A 14993-nucleotide genomic window follows, 5' to 3' on the forward strand; every position below is an offset into this window, starting at 1 on the left:
TATTTATTTGTCAGAGAGAGAGCGAGCGAGAGCGAGCATAGGCAGACAGAGTGGAAGGCAGAGTCAGAGGGAGAAGCAGGCTCCCTGCGGAGCAAGGAGCCCGATGTGGGACTCGATCCCAGGACGCTGGGATCATGACCTGAGCCGAAGGCAGCTGCTTAACCAACTGAGCCACCCAGGCGTCCCCCAGATAGTTTCAGTTTTATCTCATTTCATTTAAAGGGATGATTATATTTCTTAAAACTTTTCGGAATCCACTGGTCTTGTAAATGAAAGTATTCAATAATGTCACCAATGCTATGATAATTTGTTGGAATTCCAACCTCTCTTCAACTCTGCATACTATTTTCCTGTTGGTATTGATTTGTAGACAGCTAAAAGGCCCCTTCAGGGCAGTGTGGCTGAACCCACTTACTATTATCCCTGGAGATCTATTTTTCCTAAATTATTCTTAGTAATATTGTTCTATGTCTTGTATCTAAGCAGGAAACCCTGAAATTAATCTCACTTCTTCCTTTTTTCTATTACCCCATGTCTAGTTTGTTACCAGTTCCAGTAAGCTTTATCTTTGATCTGTCCTTTCCTGTCCCTCTCCACTTCCTTACATCAGAGCCTTAGTAATATTTCCATCATTAGACCATCCTGGTAGCCTCCAAACTGGTCTCTTTGCCTCCAGACCTTTCACTCCAGATCTTCCTCTTTATATTGCCACTAGTGACTTTTCTAGAAAATCTGATTGTGTAATGATTTTGTTAAACACTTGCTTCGTTTTGCCTACACATCATCTGTCTGGGTTTATCATTACTCTCCCCATCTGCCCTCTATACATGCATCTCATTTCTTGAAGGTGTGCAACCCTTCTTGTGCTTTCCTGCCTGTGTCTTTCCTCAGGCATTTCCTCCAGCCCTGTCCTACTCATTTGCCTGTTCAAGTCTCACTTTAATATAGCCTTCCCCCACCAAGCTCTTCCTGACCTCTCCTTGGGCCTTTATCCTTGAAAACTTTATTATTTCATTAGTTTTGTTTCCATTGTATTTATTGAGGCACGTAGCACACTGGGTTACAGGTGTTTACCTGTTAGTGTATGTTGCACAATACACCTTAGGACACAAGCTTATTTGTGGCAGGGACTATTTCTGCATTTCTGTATTCCCGGCACCTGGCATAGAGTTTGATCCCTAGAAAGCACTCAAATCGTACTGAATTGGATTCACATTTTGTGGTTCTTTGTGGTTCGTTTCTTTTTAATGGGCCATTTTGCTCTTGGTTTCTAAACTAAATTAGTGTCAAAGCCAAATAAGGAGTAGAATACAGTTGATGATAGTAGTATCTGGGATGGTTCTCTTTAAGGCTTAATGTGTTGTTTGGCACTGCAAACTTCCATTTTCTCACAAATCATCGGTATTTTTCTACAGATAGCCGCTGCACTGTGTTAAGGAAACAAGACAGTGGTGATGTACTGGTAAGTTACTTGATTCCTTTAACTGTAGTATGCTAATTTGTGTTAGCCAAAGAAGAGAGGAGTACCCAAGCCAGTGTTTATTTACATCACAGTGGCGTTCTAGAACCAAATCTGGAGGATTTCTGGCTGATGTATGCTCATTTATTAGAAAGTTAATACCAGTCTTCCTCTTAGAATTAGAGTGACAGCAAACTTAGGGGCTTAAATTAGAAAGTGTCCATAAAGTTTTGCAACTAATAAATGTTAATTTCAGAAATAGGGAAGGAGTTGTTTGGTCTTCTCCTGGCATAAAAATGAAAATCTATCTGTAATGATTAAAATTTTAATGTTTTGCAGTGTAAGGAAAGTAAAGAGACTTTCTTTTGAATGGCTCCAAACTGAGTTCAAGTTAAAATAATCACAGAGTTTTTCTTAGTAGGTTGTGGCAGTTTTCAGACAGAAAGATGCTTGTTTACTGAATTTTAGTATCAGGTCATCTGTACTTGAAATTTTGTCTTAATCTGCTGTTAAATACTGCCCAGGTAAGTATGGAAACACAGCTAACACAGCATGGGAAGTTGAATGTCTTCTAAGTCCACCCTGCCCCCAAGGTTTAGCCTGCTATAGAGTGTCTAGTTTAGCTTAGTAAAAGGAATGTCATTAAAATGCTAGTAGCATATAACTGGAGTTACTCTAAAAGACTGATTAATTGCTTAAAATAACATAAATTTTCTTAAAAATGAGTTTAAAATGTTGGGGCAGTTTTAGTTATAGTCCTCATTGAGCATTCTCTTTCTTTCTGTTATAGATCATAACACTAGCACTAACATACTAAATGTTATTTTTGTTCAGTATTTTTGTTATTTTATATATATTCAACTTGTGGCTAAAACACTATGATATCTTTATTGTGAGCTTTGTAATTCTGCTATTTGAGTTTTCATTGTTTTTTCCTCCCATTTTTCCAGTTTAATTCTTCCAAGATAAAAAATAAAGGCAAGAAAAAGAAGCCAAAAGATTTAAAGGTATATTTTCTGTATCAATTCTTGTATAAAATAATTGAATATATAAATTAGAATTAACCAATTTGGGGGGATATTTTGAAGCATTTTATAGAGAAAGACTTTTTTTAAAGATTTAATCTAAAATTCATGCCAAGCCCATGAGATAAATAGGGTGATGTTTATCTTATGGTGGGTTCTCCTTGGCTGTCGTATATGTGGGGGCTCAGGGGGACAGGAGTTGAGACTGGGAACAAATATTAGGGGAGGATGAGAGCAGCTGTTTGTAAGTTCCACTAAAACTTGCCTTTTAAAAAAAAAAAAATAAAAAGGAGGGGCACCTGGGTGGCTCAGTTGTTGGGTGTCTACCTTCGGCTCAGGTCATGATCCCAGAGTCCTGGGATCGGGCCCTGCATTGGGCTCCCTGCTTGGTGCGAGCCCTGCTTTTCCCTCACTGCAGCTCCCGTGCTTGTGTTCCCTCTCTCGCTGGGTCTCTCTCTGTCAAATAAATACATAAAAATATTTAAAAAAAAAAAAGACTTGCCTTTTTATCTTTGACTTAAAATTTTTTCAGAGCATTGAATACTACCTGAATGTTAATTTGGGCTTATTTATGGCTGTTGTAACTTTTATTACTATGTGTTCCTGTACACAAGAAAAATTTAGTTAAATCAGGGGTGCCTGGGTGGCTCAGTGGGTTAAGCCGCTGCCTTCGGCTCAGGTCATGATCTCAGGGTCGTGGGATCGAGTCCCGCATCCGACTCTCTGCTCAGCGGGGAGCCTGCTTCCTCCTCTCTCTCTCTCTCTGCCTGCCTCTCTGCCTGCTTGTGGTTTCTCTCTGTCAAATAAATAAATAAAATCTTTTAAAAAAAAAAATTTAGTTAAGTCATATATTGGCAGTTTGTGTGCATATTTATATAAGCATTTGGTTTTAATACTAATTTTTTTAATAGAGTTCTAAAGTGGAAAGTCATTTTCATTTTTCTTTTAAACCAGCCTATGTTAGTGGGGTCTGGAACAGCTTCAGTAACAACAAATAATGAGACTGTCACTTCAGGTGAAGATCATAAGTAAGTACAATTAAAAATTTTTGCTTCATTTTAATTCAAATGTTTTGACTTAGCAAGTCATGTTAATTTAAAATAAATTAAACTTGTGTTTTATTTCCCTAACTTCACTGTATAAAGATGTGCATCTGTTATGACAACCTGGTGTGATCCATCTTGGTTGAATTAATGGCGTGGCTTGTCTGCATTAAGAATTCATACAGGGGCACGTGGGTGGCTCAGTGGGTTAAGCCACTGCCTTCGGCTCAGGTCATGATCTCAGGGTCTTGGGATCGAGTCCCGCATCGGGCTCTCTGCTCAGCAGGGAGCCTGCTTCCCTTCCTCTCTCTGCCTGCCTCTCCATCTACTTGTGATTTCTCTCTGTCAAATAAATAAATAAAATCTTTAAAAAAAAAAAAAAAGAATTCATACAAACTACATTAAAACCACTGGACTAATGACATTCATTAGATCAGTTTGAGAACTTACTGTGTGTAAGATACTGTGGGAAAATTCTAGAAAATAGTCCTTAAAATATTCAGTGAAAAAAATGTCCTATTGGTAATCAGTAGCATATTTGCTATAGTAGGAGAGAGGAAGTTGTTCCAGAAGTAGTACATGATGTGTGGTTTAGCCTTAGATGTGACCAGTTTTCAGTTACGTCTGGTTGTTGAAACTGAGTTTTCAGGAAACGAACAGACACATGAAGAAATAAAAGTAGTGAGTAGCAGTGACCTTTTTATGTCATTCCTTTAGGGACTAGAAACCCACATTTTTTTTTCACATTTCTTAAAGAAGTTGTCAAAACAGCTGCTTTCCCACAGTCATTTTCATGGATTTTTTAAATGGAAGAATTATTTTAAATTAAAATAGTAATAGCCTATACTTAGATAGCACTTATATACCAGGTGCTGTTCCTTTGGCTTTACATATATAAACTCATTGAATCCACTCTTCCACCGTTAGAGGTAAGTACTGTTACTATGTCCATTTTACAGATAAGGAGACCTGTCATGCACAGTATAGTTGAATGGTACAATTGAGTGATGTGCCCAAGAACCTGAAGCTTGTAAATAACAGAGCCAAGGAATTAAAGCCATTAAAACCTGGTTTTAGAATTCACACTGAAACTACCGCATCTTTTTAGAGTGCTAGAATCTTATATTTTAGAAAATTCTTTTTATTATTAAGTGTCTCAATCTCATTTTGACTTAATAGCAGTTATAATAAAATCTTTCATTTTTCTCTTTAACAAGTTACAATTAATGTAACATTATACTTCTAAAAATGGGAGTTTCAAAAAATTTGCTCTTGGGACCAGGTTGGTACTTAGTTAAAAGTGCTTACTCAGCAGTCAGGCATATATATGTATTTGTGGAAGGGTAACTTTTCCACATTGAATTCTCTCGTAGTGTTTTTTTTGCATTGTAAAATTTATATTTTACATGTTACATTATAAATTATAAATTGTATAAAATTGGAATATTATCTAGGTAACCTCACAAATTTATGATTCATAAAATTGTTTTTTTATCTACAGACGCAATTCAAATCCTGCAGGCCCATTTGTGGTACCTGACCACCTTCGGCAAGATGTAGAAGAATTTGAAGCTATCTATGAGCAGCACAGTAGTGAATATGTTGTCCGTAATAAGAAGCTGTGGGACATCAACCCAAAACAAAAATGTTCAACTCTGTATGAGTAAGTAGTTTAACATTCCTGCAAAAATTATTTTATATTGAAGCTGCCAGTTGAAGATCTCAAGTTGTTTGATTTGTGTCCATTGTGCTTATTAAAGGAATCGTTTTATGGCTCACAAACTTAGGGAAGAAAAGTACTTTTACAGATTTTGTCAGGTATTACACGGAGTTAACTGAGTGTTTTTGACTATTAACTTTAGAATTTTAGTAATTACTGTTTTTTGTCAGTTTGAGCTGCTTAATATAGATATTTTCTAAAAGACTTATCTGGTATATGCTGATAGGACCTAAAGAGTTTCTAGCCATAATGTTATTGTTTTTTTAAAAGATATATTTGTTTATTTGAGAGAGAAAGAGACGTATACACACATGTGCATGGATGGGAGTGCAAAGGGAGAGAATCTTCAGGCTGAGCGTGGAACTCGGCACTGGGCTTGCTCTTATGACCCGTGAGATCATGACCTGAGGTGAAACCAAGAGCTGGAAACCTAACTGATTCAGGTGCCCCTCAGGTCCCCTAGCCATAATCTTTTATCATGAATTCTAAGGCATATAGTTCTCCTCCATTATCCTTAGTTTCGCTTTCCAAGGTTTCTCTTACCGCCATCAGTCGTCTCTAGAAGCTGATGGTCCTTCTTCTGACATATTGTCAGAAGGTCCGTTGTAGCCTAACAGTGCATCACAGTGCCTACATCACTCACCTCACTTCATCTTGTCATGTAGACATTTTATCATCCCCCATCATGGTGAGTACAGTGCAGTAAGATATTTTGATAGACCACATTCACATAGCTTTCATTACAGTATATTATTGTAACTGTTTTACTTTATTATTAGTGCTATTAATTTTTTATTGCACCTAATTTATAACTTAAACTTTATCATAGGTATGTATATGTAGGAACAAAACAGTATAAATAGGATTCAGTACTATCTGTGGTTTCAGGCATCCCTGGTGGTTTTGGAACATATCTCTCTTGGATAAGGGTGGAGTTACGCATTTGACAAGTAGTATGATGAGTTCATCTTACTGTTTCTTTGTTGGTGGCTGCGGATGTTTTGCATCTCATAAGTCCAGTGACAAGTTAATACGTCTGAGTGGGGTGGATAAAATAATGGAGTAAAGAGTTCAGGAAAATCTAGGAAGCAATTAACTGCTTAGAGCTTGCTATTAAGGCATTGCTACCTTCCTTAAGAAGAGAAATTGGGGGCGCCTGGGTGGCTCAGTGGGTTAAGCCGCTGCCTTCGGCTCAGGTCATGATCTCAGGGTCCTGGGATCGAGTCCCACATCGGGCTCTCTGCTCAGCGGGGAGCCTGCTTCCTCCTCTCTCTCTCTGCCTGCCTCTCTGCCTACTTGTGATCTCTCTCTGTCAAATAAATAAATAAAATCTTTAAAAAAAAAAAAAAGAAGAGAAATTGAGCGGCATCTAGGTCGCTCGGTTGGTTAAGCATCTGCCTTCAGCTCAGGTCCTGATCTCAGGGTCCTGGGATCAGGCTCCAACATCAAGCCGCATGTTGGGCTCCCTGCTCAGCGGGAGCCTGCTTCTCCCTCTCCAGCTCTGCCCTTCGACCTGCTTATGTTCTCTGTCTCAAATAAATAAAATCTTAAAAAAAAAGAAAAGAAAAGAAAAGAAATTGAGGACTAAGACCTGCAATAAAAAACTAATTTAAAAGCTCTTCTCTCGGAAAATATGTCACTCATCCATAATTTAGTCATTCCTCCTATTTTCCCTGGCTGCATTATTTCTTTTCAGTCTAGTTACGCTCGTAGATTCCTCTTCACGGTTTTTCTTTAGAGTTGAAATGCTGAACAAGTCATATTTCCAGAGAACTCTCCTGGATGACGTATGCAAACAACTCTAAAGCTACACTAGTTATTTCTTAAAGTATGATAGGCTTTGCTTTAGACATCCAGAACTGAAGCTAAACTGTTTTTCTGAGGACCTTGCTTCTTAAAGATTTATTACTATTATAAGTGAGAGGAGTTAAACAACTTAAGGGAAAAAAATAAGCTGATTTGTATTTTGAGGTAGAACTTAAAGTCATGAAGTTGTAGGAAGTTACACCTCAAAACAGTTGATTCTTTGAATTTTCAAAAGTAGACATATGATGATGGGCTTAAGAATGATTATTTTTCAGGGGTTCCTGGCTGGCTCAGTCAGAGGAGCACATGTCTCTTGATCTTGGGGTTGTGAGTCCAAGCCCCATACTGGGTGTAGAGATTACTTAAGTGAACAAACAAAAACTTTAAAAAGAAAAAATACATAAATATTTCTTTTAGGAGCCAGTGGATGAAAAGAAAGAAAAATGAAACTACTACAATTTTCTTTATGATAGGAATGTAGAGAAAAAAAAAATACTAGGGAATCAAGAATATTGGGATCACTGCTTTAACTTTATCTTAAGTATTTCATGGTGAAGTAGGGGATTGGAAAGATTGGTGTTTAATTGACCTAATGCCCTTCTAGTTCCAATATTTTATGATTTTAGATAGTTGAAGCAAATTAAAATTTCAATGGATAGTATTCTGCACTTAGCTTTTCCTAACACCTCATCAGTGCTGTTAATTTGTTGGCCAGCGTTTTTTAACCACTTTGAGTTAAGCACTGTGGAAGATTGCAGAAAAAGTAAAGATACGGTCCTTTTATGCCGCTTGCAAATAGCAGGAGAGCTGAATTGATCATTGGTCAGGTAACAGTGTACTGCAAATAAAATTACTCTGAAATAAGAATCATGAGCTTGTATAAAACAGTGATTTTTTCAGAGGACCACACCTAGCGTAGGAGGGTGGGGGTGCCTTCTGAAATGTTTTCTCCATCCTTATCTGTTGCTGCTGTGCCGGCAGTGACGGTAATAGCGCTGCAGGATGACCAACCATGACCGTTCCAGATGGTCATCATCCAGTTATGAAATTATATGTGCATATATACATAACTATAAATATCTCTGGCAAAATTAGCTTTTTTAAAAAATTTAAACTCCTGCCACATGCTATTTATCTAGTTTTTGTCTCTGGTCCTGAAGTACAGAGTCTGAGACTTTGAGCAAGAACAGGTCATGATGAGAGAGATGAATCTTGTGTAACTTGTCAGACGCAGAGTCACCTCCATCATTTCAGTTGTCATCTAACATCTTTCTTTAGAGCTTTGGCCTCTGTCATGTCTGCTAAATAGCCACACCAGTACCACGGTTAAATGTGCATTGATGGGTGGATTATTAAGAAATCATATTTATGGTATTTTGGACCTACTGTGTGTCTTACAGAGATGATTTTTCAAGGCTAGTAAGATGTATAAATAGAATTAAATTCATTTTGTGTTGCATTTCAAATAATAGTGACTATAAAAATTTTATTCACAATATGGTTATAATACCGTTTTCCTTTGGGCTAGGGACCCGTGTTAAATTAAATTTTGTTCTACTCCAGTGTTTGAAAAATGCATTGCTTCTTAGCTAATGGAAAAAACATGTAGGCTCTATTTCTTTGAAAACATTTTTTTCTGATTGTAAAACTAATAATATAAATTACTATGGAGTTTTTTTTAAATAAAGGAAAAATAAAAATTATGAATAATTCTATTACCCAGATACAACCACAGTTAATTTTTGGTGTATATTCTTTCAGGCTTTTAAAATGTAGATGTGTAAAACATAGGTTTTAAAATTTATAAACTGTGATTTTACTATAATTCAGCTTTGTTATAACCTTTTTCACTCAAAATGCATAATGAGGATTTTTTCATATCCTTGACTATTCAAGAACATGACTTTTATTAGTTGCTTGGTAATATACAGCAGATCTTCACTGGCATTTACCTTGCTAGCTATTGAAAAGCTCATTGTCAAATTACTTAGAGTGGTTTCCTTGCATGTAGTCTCTGTTTTTTAGTTATGCCATTTTGTATTTAAGTGTTTTAATCCAGGTGGAAAAGCTTTATTTTTCAATGATTCTCTTTAGTATTCTTCATGGAGAGCAGAGAGTAAATACACATACACCATTCATGACCTAATGGAAAGTTTCCTCTCTTTTTTTTTTTTTTTTAAAGATTTTATTTATTTATTTGACAGAGAGAGATCACAAGTAGGCAGAGAGGCAGGCAGAGAGAGAGAGGAGGAAGCAGGTTCCCCGCTGAGCAGAGAGCCCGATGCGGGACTCGATCTCAGGCCCCTGAGATCATGACCTGAGCCGAAGGCAGCGGCTTAACCCACTGAGCCACCCAGGCGCCCCGAAAGTTTCCTCTCTTTAGAAAGGTGGTAGAGCCGAAATTCTACCAATCAGCCAAAACCCTCAGCAAGAGGATTCTCCTTCAGACTCTTCTGCTTTTAGAGATTTCTCATTAAAAATGAAGTTTGCGGGGCCCCTGGGTGGCTCAGTTGGTTAAGCAACCGACTCTTGATTTCAGCTCAGGCTATGATCTCAGAGTCCTGGGATTGAGCCTTTTGTCGGCGGGGAGTCTGCTTGAAGATTTCTCACCCTCTCCCCGCCCCTCCCCTCATCTGTGCTCTTTTTTTTCAGCATAACAGTATTCATTATTTTTGCACCACACCCAGTGCTCCATGCAATCCGTGCCCTCTCTAATACCCACCACCTGGTACCCCAACCTCCCACCCCCTTGCCACTTCAAACCCCTCAGATTGTTTTTCAGAGTCCATAGTCTCTCATGGTCACCTCCCCTTCCAATTTCCCCCAACTCCCTTCTCCTCTCTAACTCCCCATGTCCTCCATGGACATGGAGGACTCTCTCTGCTTGACTTACTTCACTCAGCATAATCTCTTCCAGTCCCGTCCATGTTGCTACAAAAGTTGGGTATTCGTCCTTTCTTATAGAGGCATAATACTCCATAGTGTATATGAGCCACATCTTCCTTATCCATTCATCCGTTGAAGGGCATCTTGTTTCTTTCCACAGTTTGGTGACCGTGGCCATTGCTGCTATAAACTTTGGGGTACAGATGGCCCTTCTTTTCACTACATCTCTATCTTTGGGATAAATACCCAGGAGCGCAATTGGCGCCTCCTCCTACTTCCCCGCCATCTTGTTCCCCTCCCTCATCTGCGTTCTTGCACATATGAGCACTCTCACTTTTTAAAATAAATAAAATCATTTAAAAAAATGAAGTTTGATGGGAATCTTAAAGTGAAAACAAATCTAATCTGTTACCTTGCAAAACAGTAAGTGTATTGGATAGTTTCAGTTGTAGAGATAATCGTAAGGGGAAAGTAGTCATCAAAAAACACTAGGTATTTAAAGTAGCATTGCTGATGAAAAGTCATGGCGTTTGGTCTTCAATCTTCATAGTATCAGTTACTTTGGTAGATGTTAATCATTTGCAATATAGTCCTTTATCTTGACCAGTATCTGTACATAAAGTGGTTTCTTTTGCTTCAAAGAAGTGATGTTTTTACCTTTCCCCAAAATAAATTGTCGTTCTGGTTAGCGTTAATTTCCTAAGAAAGTCCCTTTGGAGATTTTTGCTCTTGAAAAAGCAAATCTTTTTGGTGATGTGTGTTACGTGTCTTTCTTGCTAGTTAATGCTACTGTTACAGACTGAAGACCAAATCCAAATGGAAGAATAAGGCTCTTTGAGGCTGACCCCAGAATGGGGAAAAAAGTAGCCCCAGAACTGAAGGGAGTCCCAATCTAGAACTGGAGCTAGATTAAGGGATTGCCCCATTAATGTGTGTCTAATCTTATTGGTTTATTGATCAGACAGAATTAATTTCAGTACCTCTAAATCATTGTCTGTTCTTAAACAGAAAAATGTTACGATTACTATATGCAAATTCCACAGGATCTTAGTGAAATTTTATGTCTTCTCATTTGACATTCTTATATAATAAATTTTCTTTTCATTACTTTTAAAATAGATTGTGTAATTATATAATTGAAATTTATAAAGTAACTTTTTAATCTTTGTGGTTTTCAAAAAAATTTTTAAGGATTATTTTCCAAAGGGTAAACAATATTTTGCTTTTAGAGTATCATTGATTGCAGTTAGCTTTTGTCAGATTTAGTATGAGTGTAATATGTTTGTTGGGGAGCTGTTGAGATCAGTCAGAACTGAAATAGTATTTTGCTTTGGGAGAATTTTGGGAAAAATATTTTTTTCAAATGAACATGTGTAAGTACTTCCTTATAACATGTAAACATAATTTTTTCCAAGTTATTTCTCTCAGTTGTTGGAGGAGCATGGTCCGTTGGACATGAGTAATAAAATGTTCTCTGAAGAATATGAATTCTTCCCAGAAGAAACTCGACAGATACTAGAAAAAGCCGGAGGTTTGAAGTCTTTTCTCTTGGGATGTCCTCGTTTTGTTGTGATTGACAACTGCATTGCACTGAAGAAAGTTGCATTGCGGCTCAAGAAAAAGAGAAAGAAGAAAAACATTAAGACAAAAGTGGAAGAAATTTCAAAAACAGGGGAGTATTTACGAGTCAAACTACCACTGAATCCATCTGCTAGGGAATTTAAACCAGATATAAAATCTAAACCAGTGTCTGATTTATCTTCAGCAGCAGCTTCTGAGGATGTGAAGCCCAAACCTATAGCTGCGAATTCTCCCAAACCAACCTGTGAGGCTGTGAAGCCGAAACCAATGTCTGATAATTCTTCTAGATCAGTTTCTGAGGATGAGAAGCCCAAAGAGGTCTCTTCTGATTCTCCCAAACCAGTGTCCGAGGATGCAGGTCACAAGCGAGTATCCTCTCATTCTCCCAAACCAGCTTCTGAGGATGTGAAACCAACCTACTGGACTCAACCCCATTTGGTCACAGGATACTGTACGTATCTCCCCTTTCGGGGATTTGGCATTACCCAGACACCACCGACGTACATAAATGTGTTACCGAGTTTGCCCCAGTACACTAACATTTACACACCCCTGGCCAACGTTTCTTCTGAGTATCAGCTGCAAAGATCAGTGCCAGTGGTGCCATCTTTTATAGCCAATGACAGACCAGATGAAAGCGCTGCTGTATATTTTGAGGGTCATCATCTGAATGCTGAGAATGCCCCTGGTAACCAGATCGCCCCTAAAACACAGATCCCTCAGGACTCTTTGGAAGTATCAGTAAAGACACAGCATAGCACAGATGGTGCTGATGCAGCCTTTAGTGAGTCTAACAGATGTGATGGTCACTGTGGAAATGCTGCCAACAAACGGGAAGTAAATCCAGAAACTACCAATGAAGTAACAAATACTCCACGTACACAAGTGGTTGCCATACAGGTAAGACTTAAATAGAAAAAAGTTATCTTAATACCGAAGTTAAATTTTCCTTCTTATCTTTCATTGCCATTATATTTACTAAAATCCTGTTTAACAATTGATTTTATAATGGTCATGAATTTTTTTGCCTGGAAATGTTTTAAAATATGAACCCTTTTGTAGGGCATGATGGGTAATGCAGAAATAATTTTGGGGTCTAGTAAATAATACACTTTTTTCCTAACCAAGTTTTATACCATCTGAGAAATAAGAGGAATCAGCAGATGGAGCCAAAACATCACTTTAAAAATTAGTTATGGCACCATAAGGATGATGTTGTTTGTTTCCATAGCACTTGCATGTCCTAACATTGAAGCCCAACATTGAAGCATCCGCTCGCCCATCCAGGCATAGTAGTGCTGGACCCAGGAAGCCTCCTTTCTTGGGGTGCTTGCCCCACAAGACTTACCGCATGGAGAATTAAGGGAAATGTGCTTTTTGCACAGGCAGCCCAAAAAAGCAGAGTCTGGGCTATATGTGTGACCAGTTTCTCCTACCAAAACAGGAGAGGAGAATGAGGGAATTAAAAAACAAAAAAACAAAACAAAACAAAAAAAACACAGGTGGAGAGAAATGAGAGATGAAAATAAAAGTTCCTGACAAGCATAGACTAAATTGACATTCTCCTGTAGTTCACTCTATGGGGTATGAATTCATTAACTGTTTGTTGGATTATCCCCCTCCTCATTACATTTTTGTTTTCTAAGAAAGCTTTGAAAGAACATGTTAAGGGGCACCTAGGTGGCTCCTTCGGTTAAGCAGCTGCCTTTCGTTCAGGTCATGATCCCAGGGTCCTGGAATGGAGCCCCACATTGGGCTCCCTGCTCAGCAGGGAGCCAACTTCTCTCTGTGCCCCTCCCCCTGCTCAACTTTCTTGTTTCTACTCACTCTCTCCTACTCTCAAAGGCTCTCTCTTTCAAATAAATAAAATCTTAAAGAACTTTAGAGTAATGAACCAAATTCTTTTTTGTTTTTACCAATTCTACATGTAGCTCTTTCCTATTACAAGTATTTGTAGGAAGTGTAAAACATTATTAAAATTGTCAAAAAAAAAAACAACCCTTGAAAAAATTGGGGGCATGTCTTAAAATGTCATTACATGGTAGATTTATTTTACTAGAGCAATTGAGGTAAATTTAAGTGTTTGTTTTGCCCCAAAGGTGTCCTGGAATGTCACACATCAAGAAGTCAATACTGAACCATATGATCCTTTTGAGGCACAACATGTGAGTAAAAATGAATTATCATAACATTTCTCTTGTAAATTTTCATCCGCCTTTCATTCTCCTCTGTTTAAGAGACTGTTCAGAACAAGATCAGAAATAGGTATTTTAAACTATTTTTAATAGATAATTTTGTAATTTACCTTTAGGGAGATATTTTACAGATTGAGAAGGAGTGCCAGGTTTTACAGGAGCAGCTTAAGGAGGCATGCGAAAATTATGAGCAGAGAAAACTCAAGGGCTCAGAAGAGACCAGGGATCTGGAAGAAAAGTTGAAAAGGAACATAGAAGAAAACAAGGTAATCCTGTCTGAAACTTCTCCATAGTAGCATGTGGCATGATCAAGAGCATTGTTGGCTGAACAGAGGATTTTTTGTTAATGATGCCTATTTAAATTTCTCTATGACATATTCAAGTGGTAGTGTTTTTGGTGTTTCAGAAGCTCTACGTGTTGCTATTTAAGAAAAGGGCTGTGAACCTGGGTTTTCATTTATTTATAGTTCAGTTTGTTTCATTAACTAAACCAGTTTTGTGGTGACTTAAGTTTTGAGTTTATCCTTGCTTATACTGAGAGGTGATATAGCATTAGTGGTTCATAGTGGAAGTCTTGGGATCAGACTGACTAGGTTCGGATGAAGCCAGGTTCCATACTAGTCTCATCCGGGGCAAGTTATCTAACTTCTTTGTGCTTTCGTTTCTTATTTGAAAAATTTGGGTGATAATAGCTCCCATTTCTTGGGGTTAGATTAATACTTGTAAAGTTCTTAAAACTGCCTGGTGCATAATAGGGGGCTCTGTAAGTATTGCCTGCCATTGTTACTACTATTCCTACTACTGTCTTCACCTTATAATTAAGGAAGTGTGAGACTAACACATGGAGCTTAGGCATATTAGATCTGTGAAACCATTTAGACCATATTGTTTGAGTCTGCTGGTTTTGAGTTCCATTAGCTAAGATGGATTATAGTTATATGTAACTGGCTATTGGAGTAATACTAATTAGTGGCAAGGCCAGATTAAACTCGTAGGGAAACGGAATTAAAGATATAAGGGAATCATAGTGTGTTCTTTTTTAAAACTGAGGTCTTTTGTGTAGATGTAACAAATGGATGTTAGTTAATATAAGAAAGGAAGGATTTACACTTACTGTGGTAAGCAGTGTCTAACATAGAATTGCTGATGTACTATCTTGTACACCTGAAGCGAATACAACATGTGTGTCAACTACACTTAAGTTAAAAACAAAAAAGGAAGAATTTGTTCCAGAAGTCTGGTCAGTAGCTGGGGTACAATATTAAATAGAAGAAAGTT

General features: G+C 37.8%; 1 protein-coding gene across 1 annotated transcript in view; it reads left to right on the top strand.

Annotated features, from left to right (window-relative positions):
• TTC3 (tetratricopeptide repeat domain 3) overlaps positions 1 to 14993 on the top strand; it is a 130172-nt gene that overhangs the window by 77785 nt on the left and 37394 nt on the right. The window contains exons 30-36 of the mRNA XM_059392334.1: positions 1416 to 1462; positions 2410 to 2466; positions 3439 to 3512; positions 5029 to 5190; positions 11355 to 12420; positions 13620 to 13685; positions 13832 to 13981. Coding sequence (XP_059248317.1) covers positions 1416 to 1462; positions 2410 to 2466; positions 3439 to 3512; positions 5029 to 5190; positions 11355 to 12420; positions 13620 to 13685; positions 13832 to 13981 — 1622 coding nt within the window. The remainder of the gene's footprint in view (positions 1 to 1415; positions 1463 to 2409; positions 2467 to 3438; positions 3513 to 5028; positions 5191 to 11354; positions 12421 to 13619; positions 13686 to 13831; positions 13982 to 14993) is intronic.

The sequence above is a fragment of the Mustela nigripes genome, chromosome 2, assembly GCF_022355385.1.
Source record: "Mustela nigripes isolate SB6536 chromosome 2, MUSNIG.SB6536, whole genome shotgun sequence".
NCBI lineage: Eukaryota > Metazoa > Chordata > Mammalia > Carnivora > Mustelidae > Mustela > Mustela nigripes.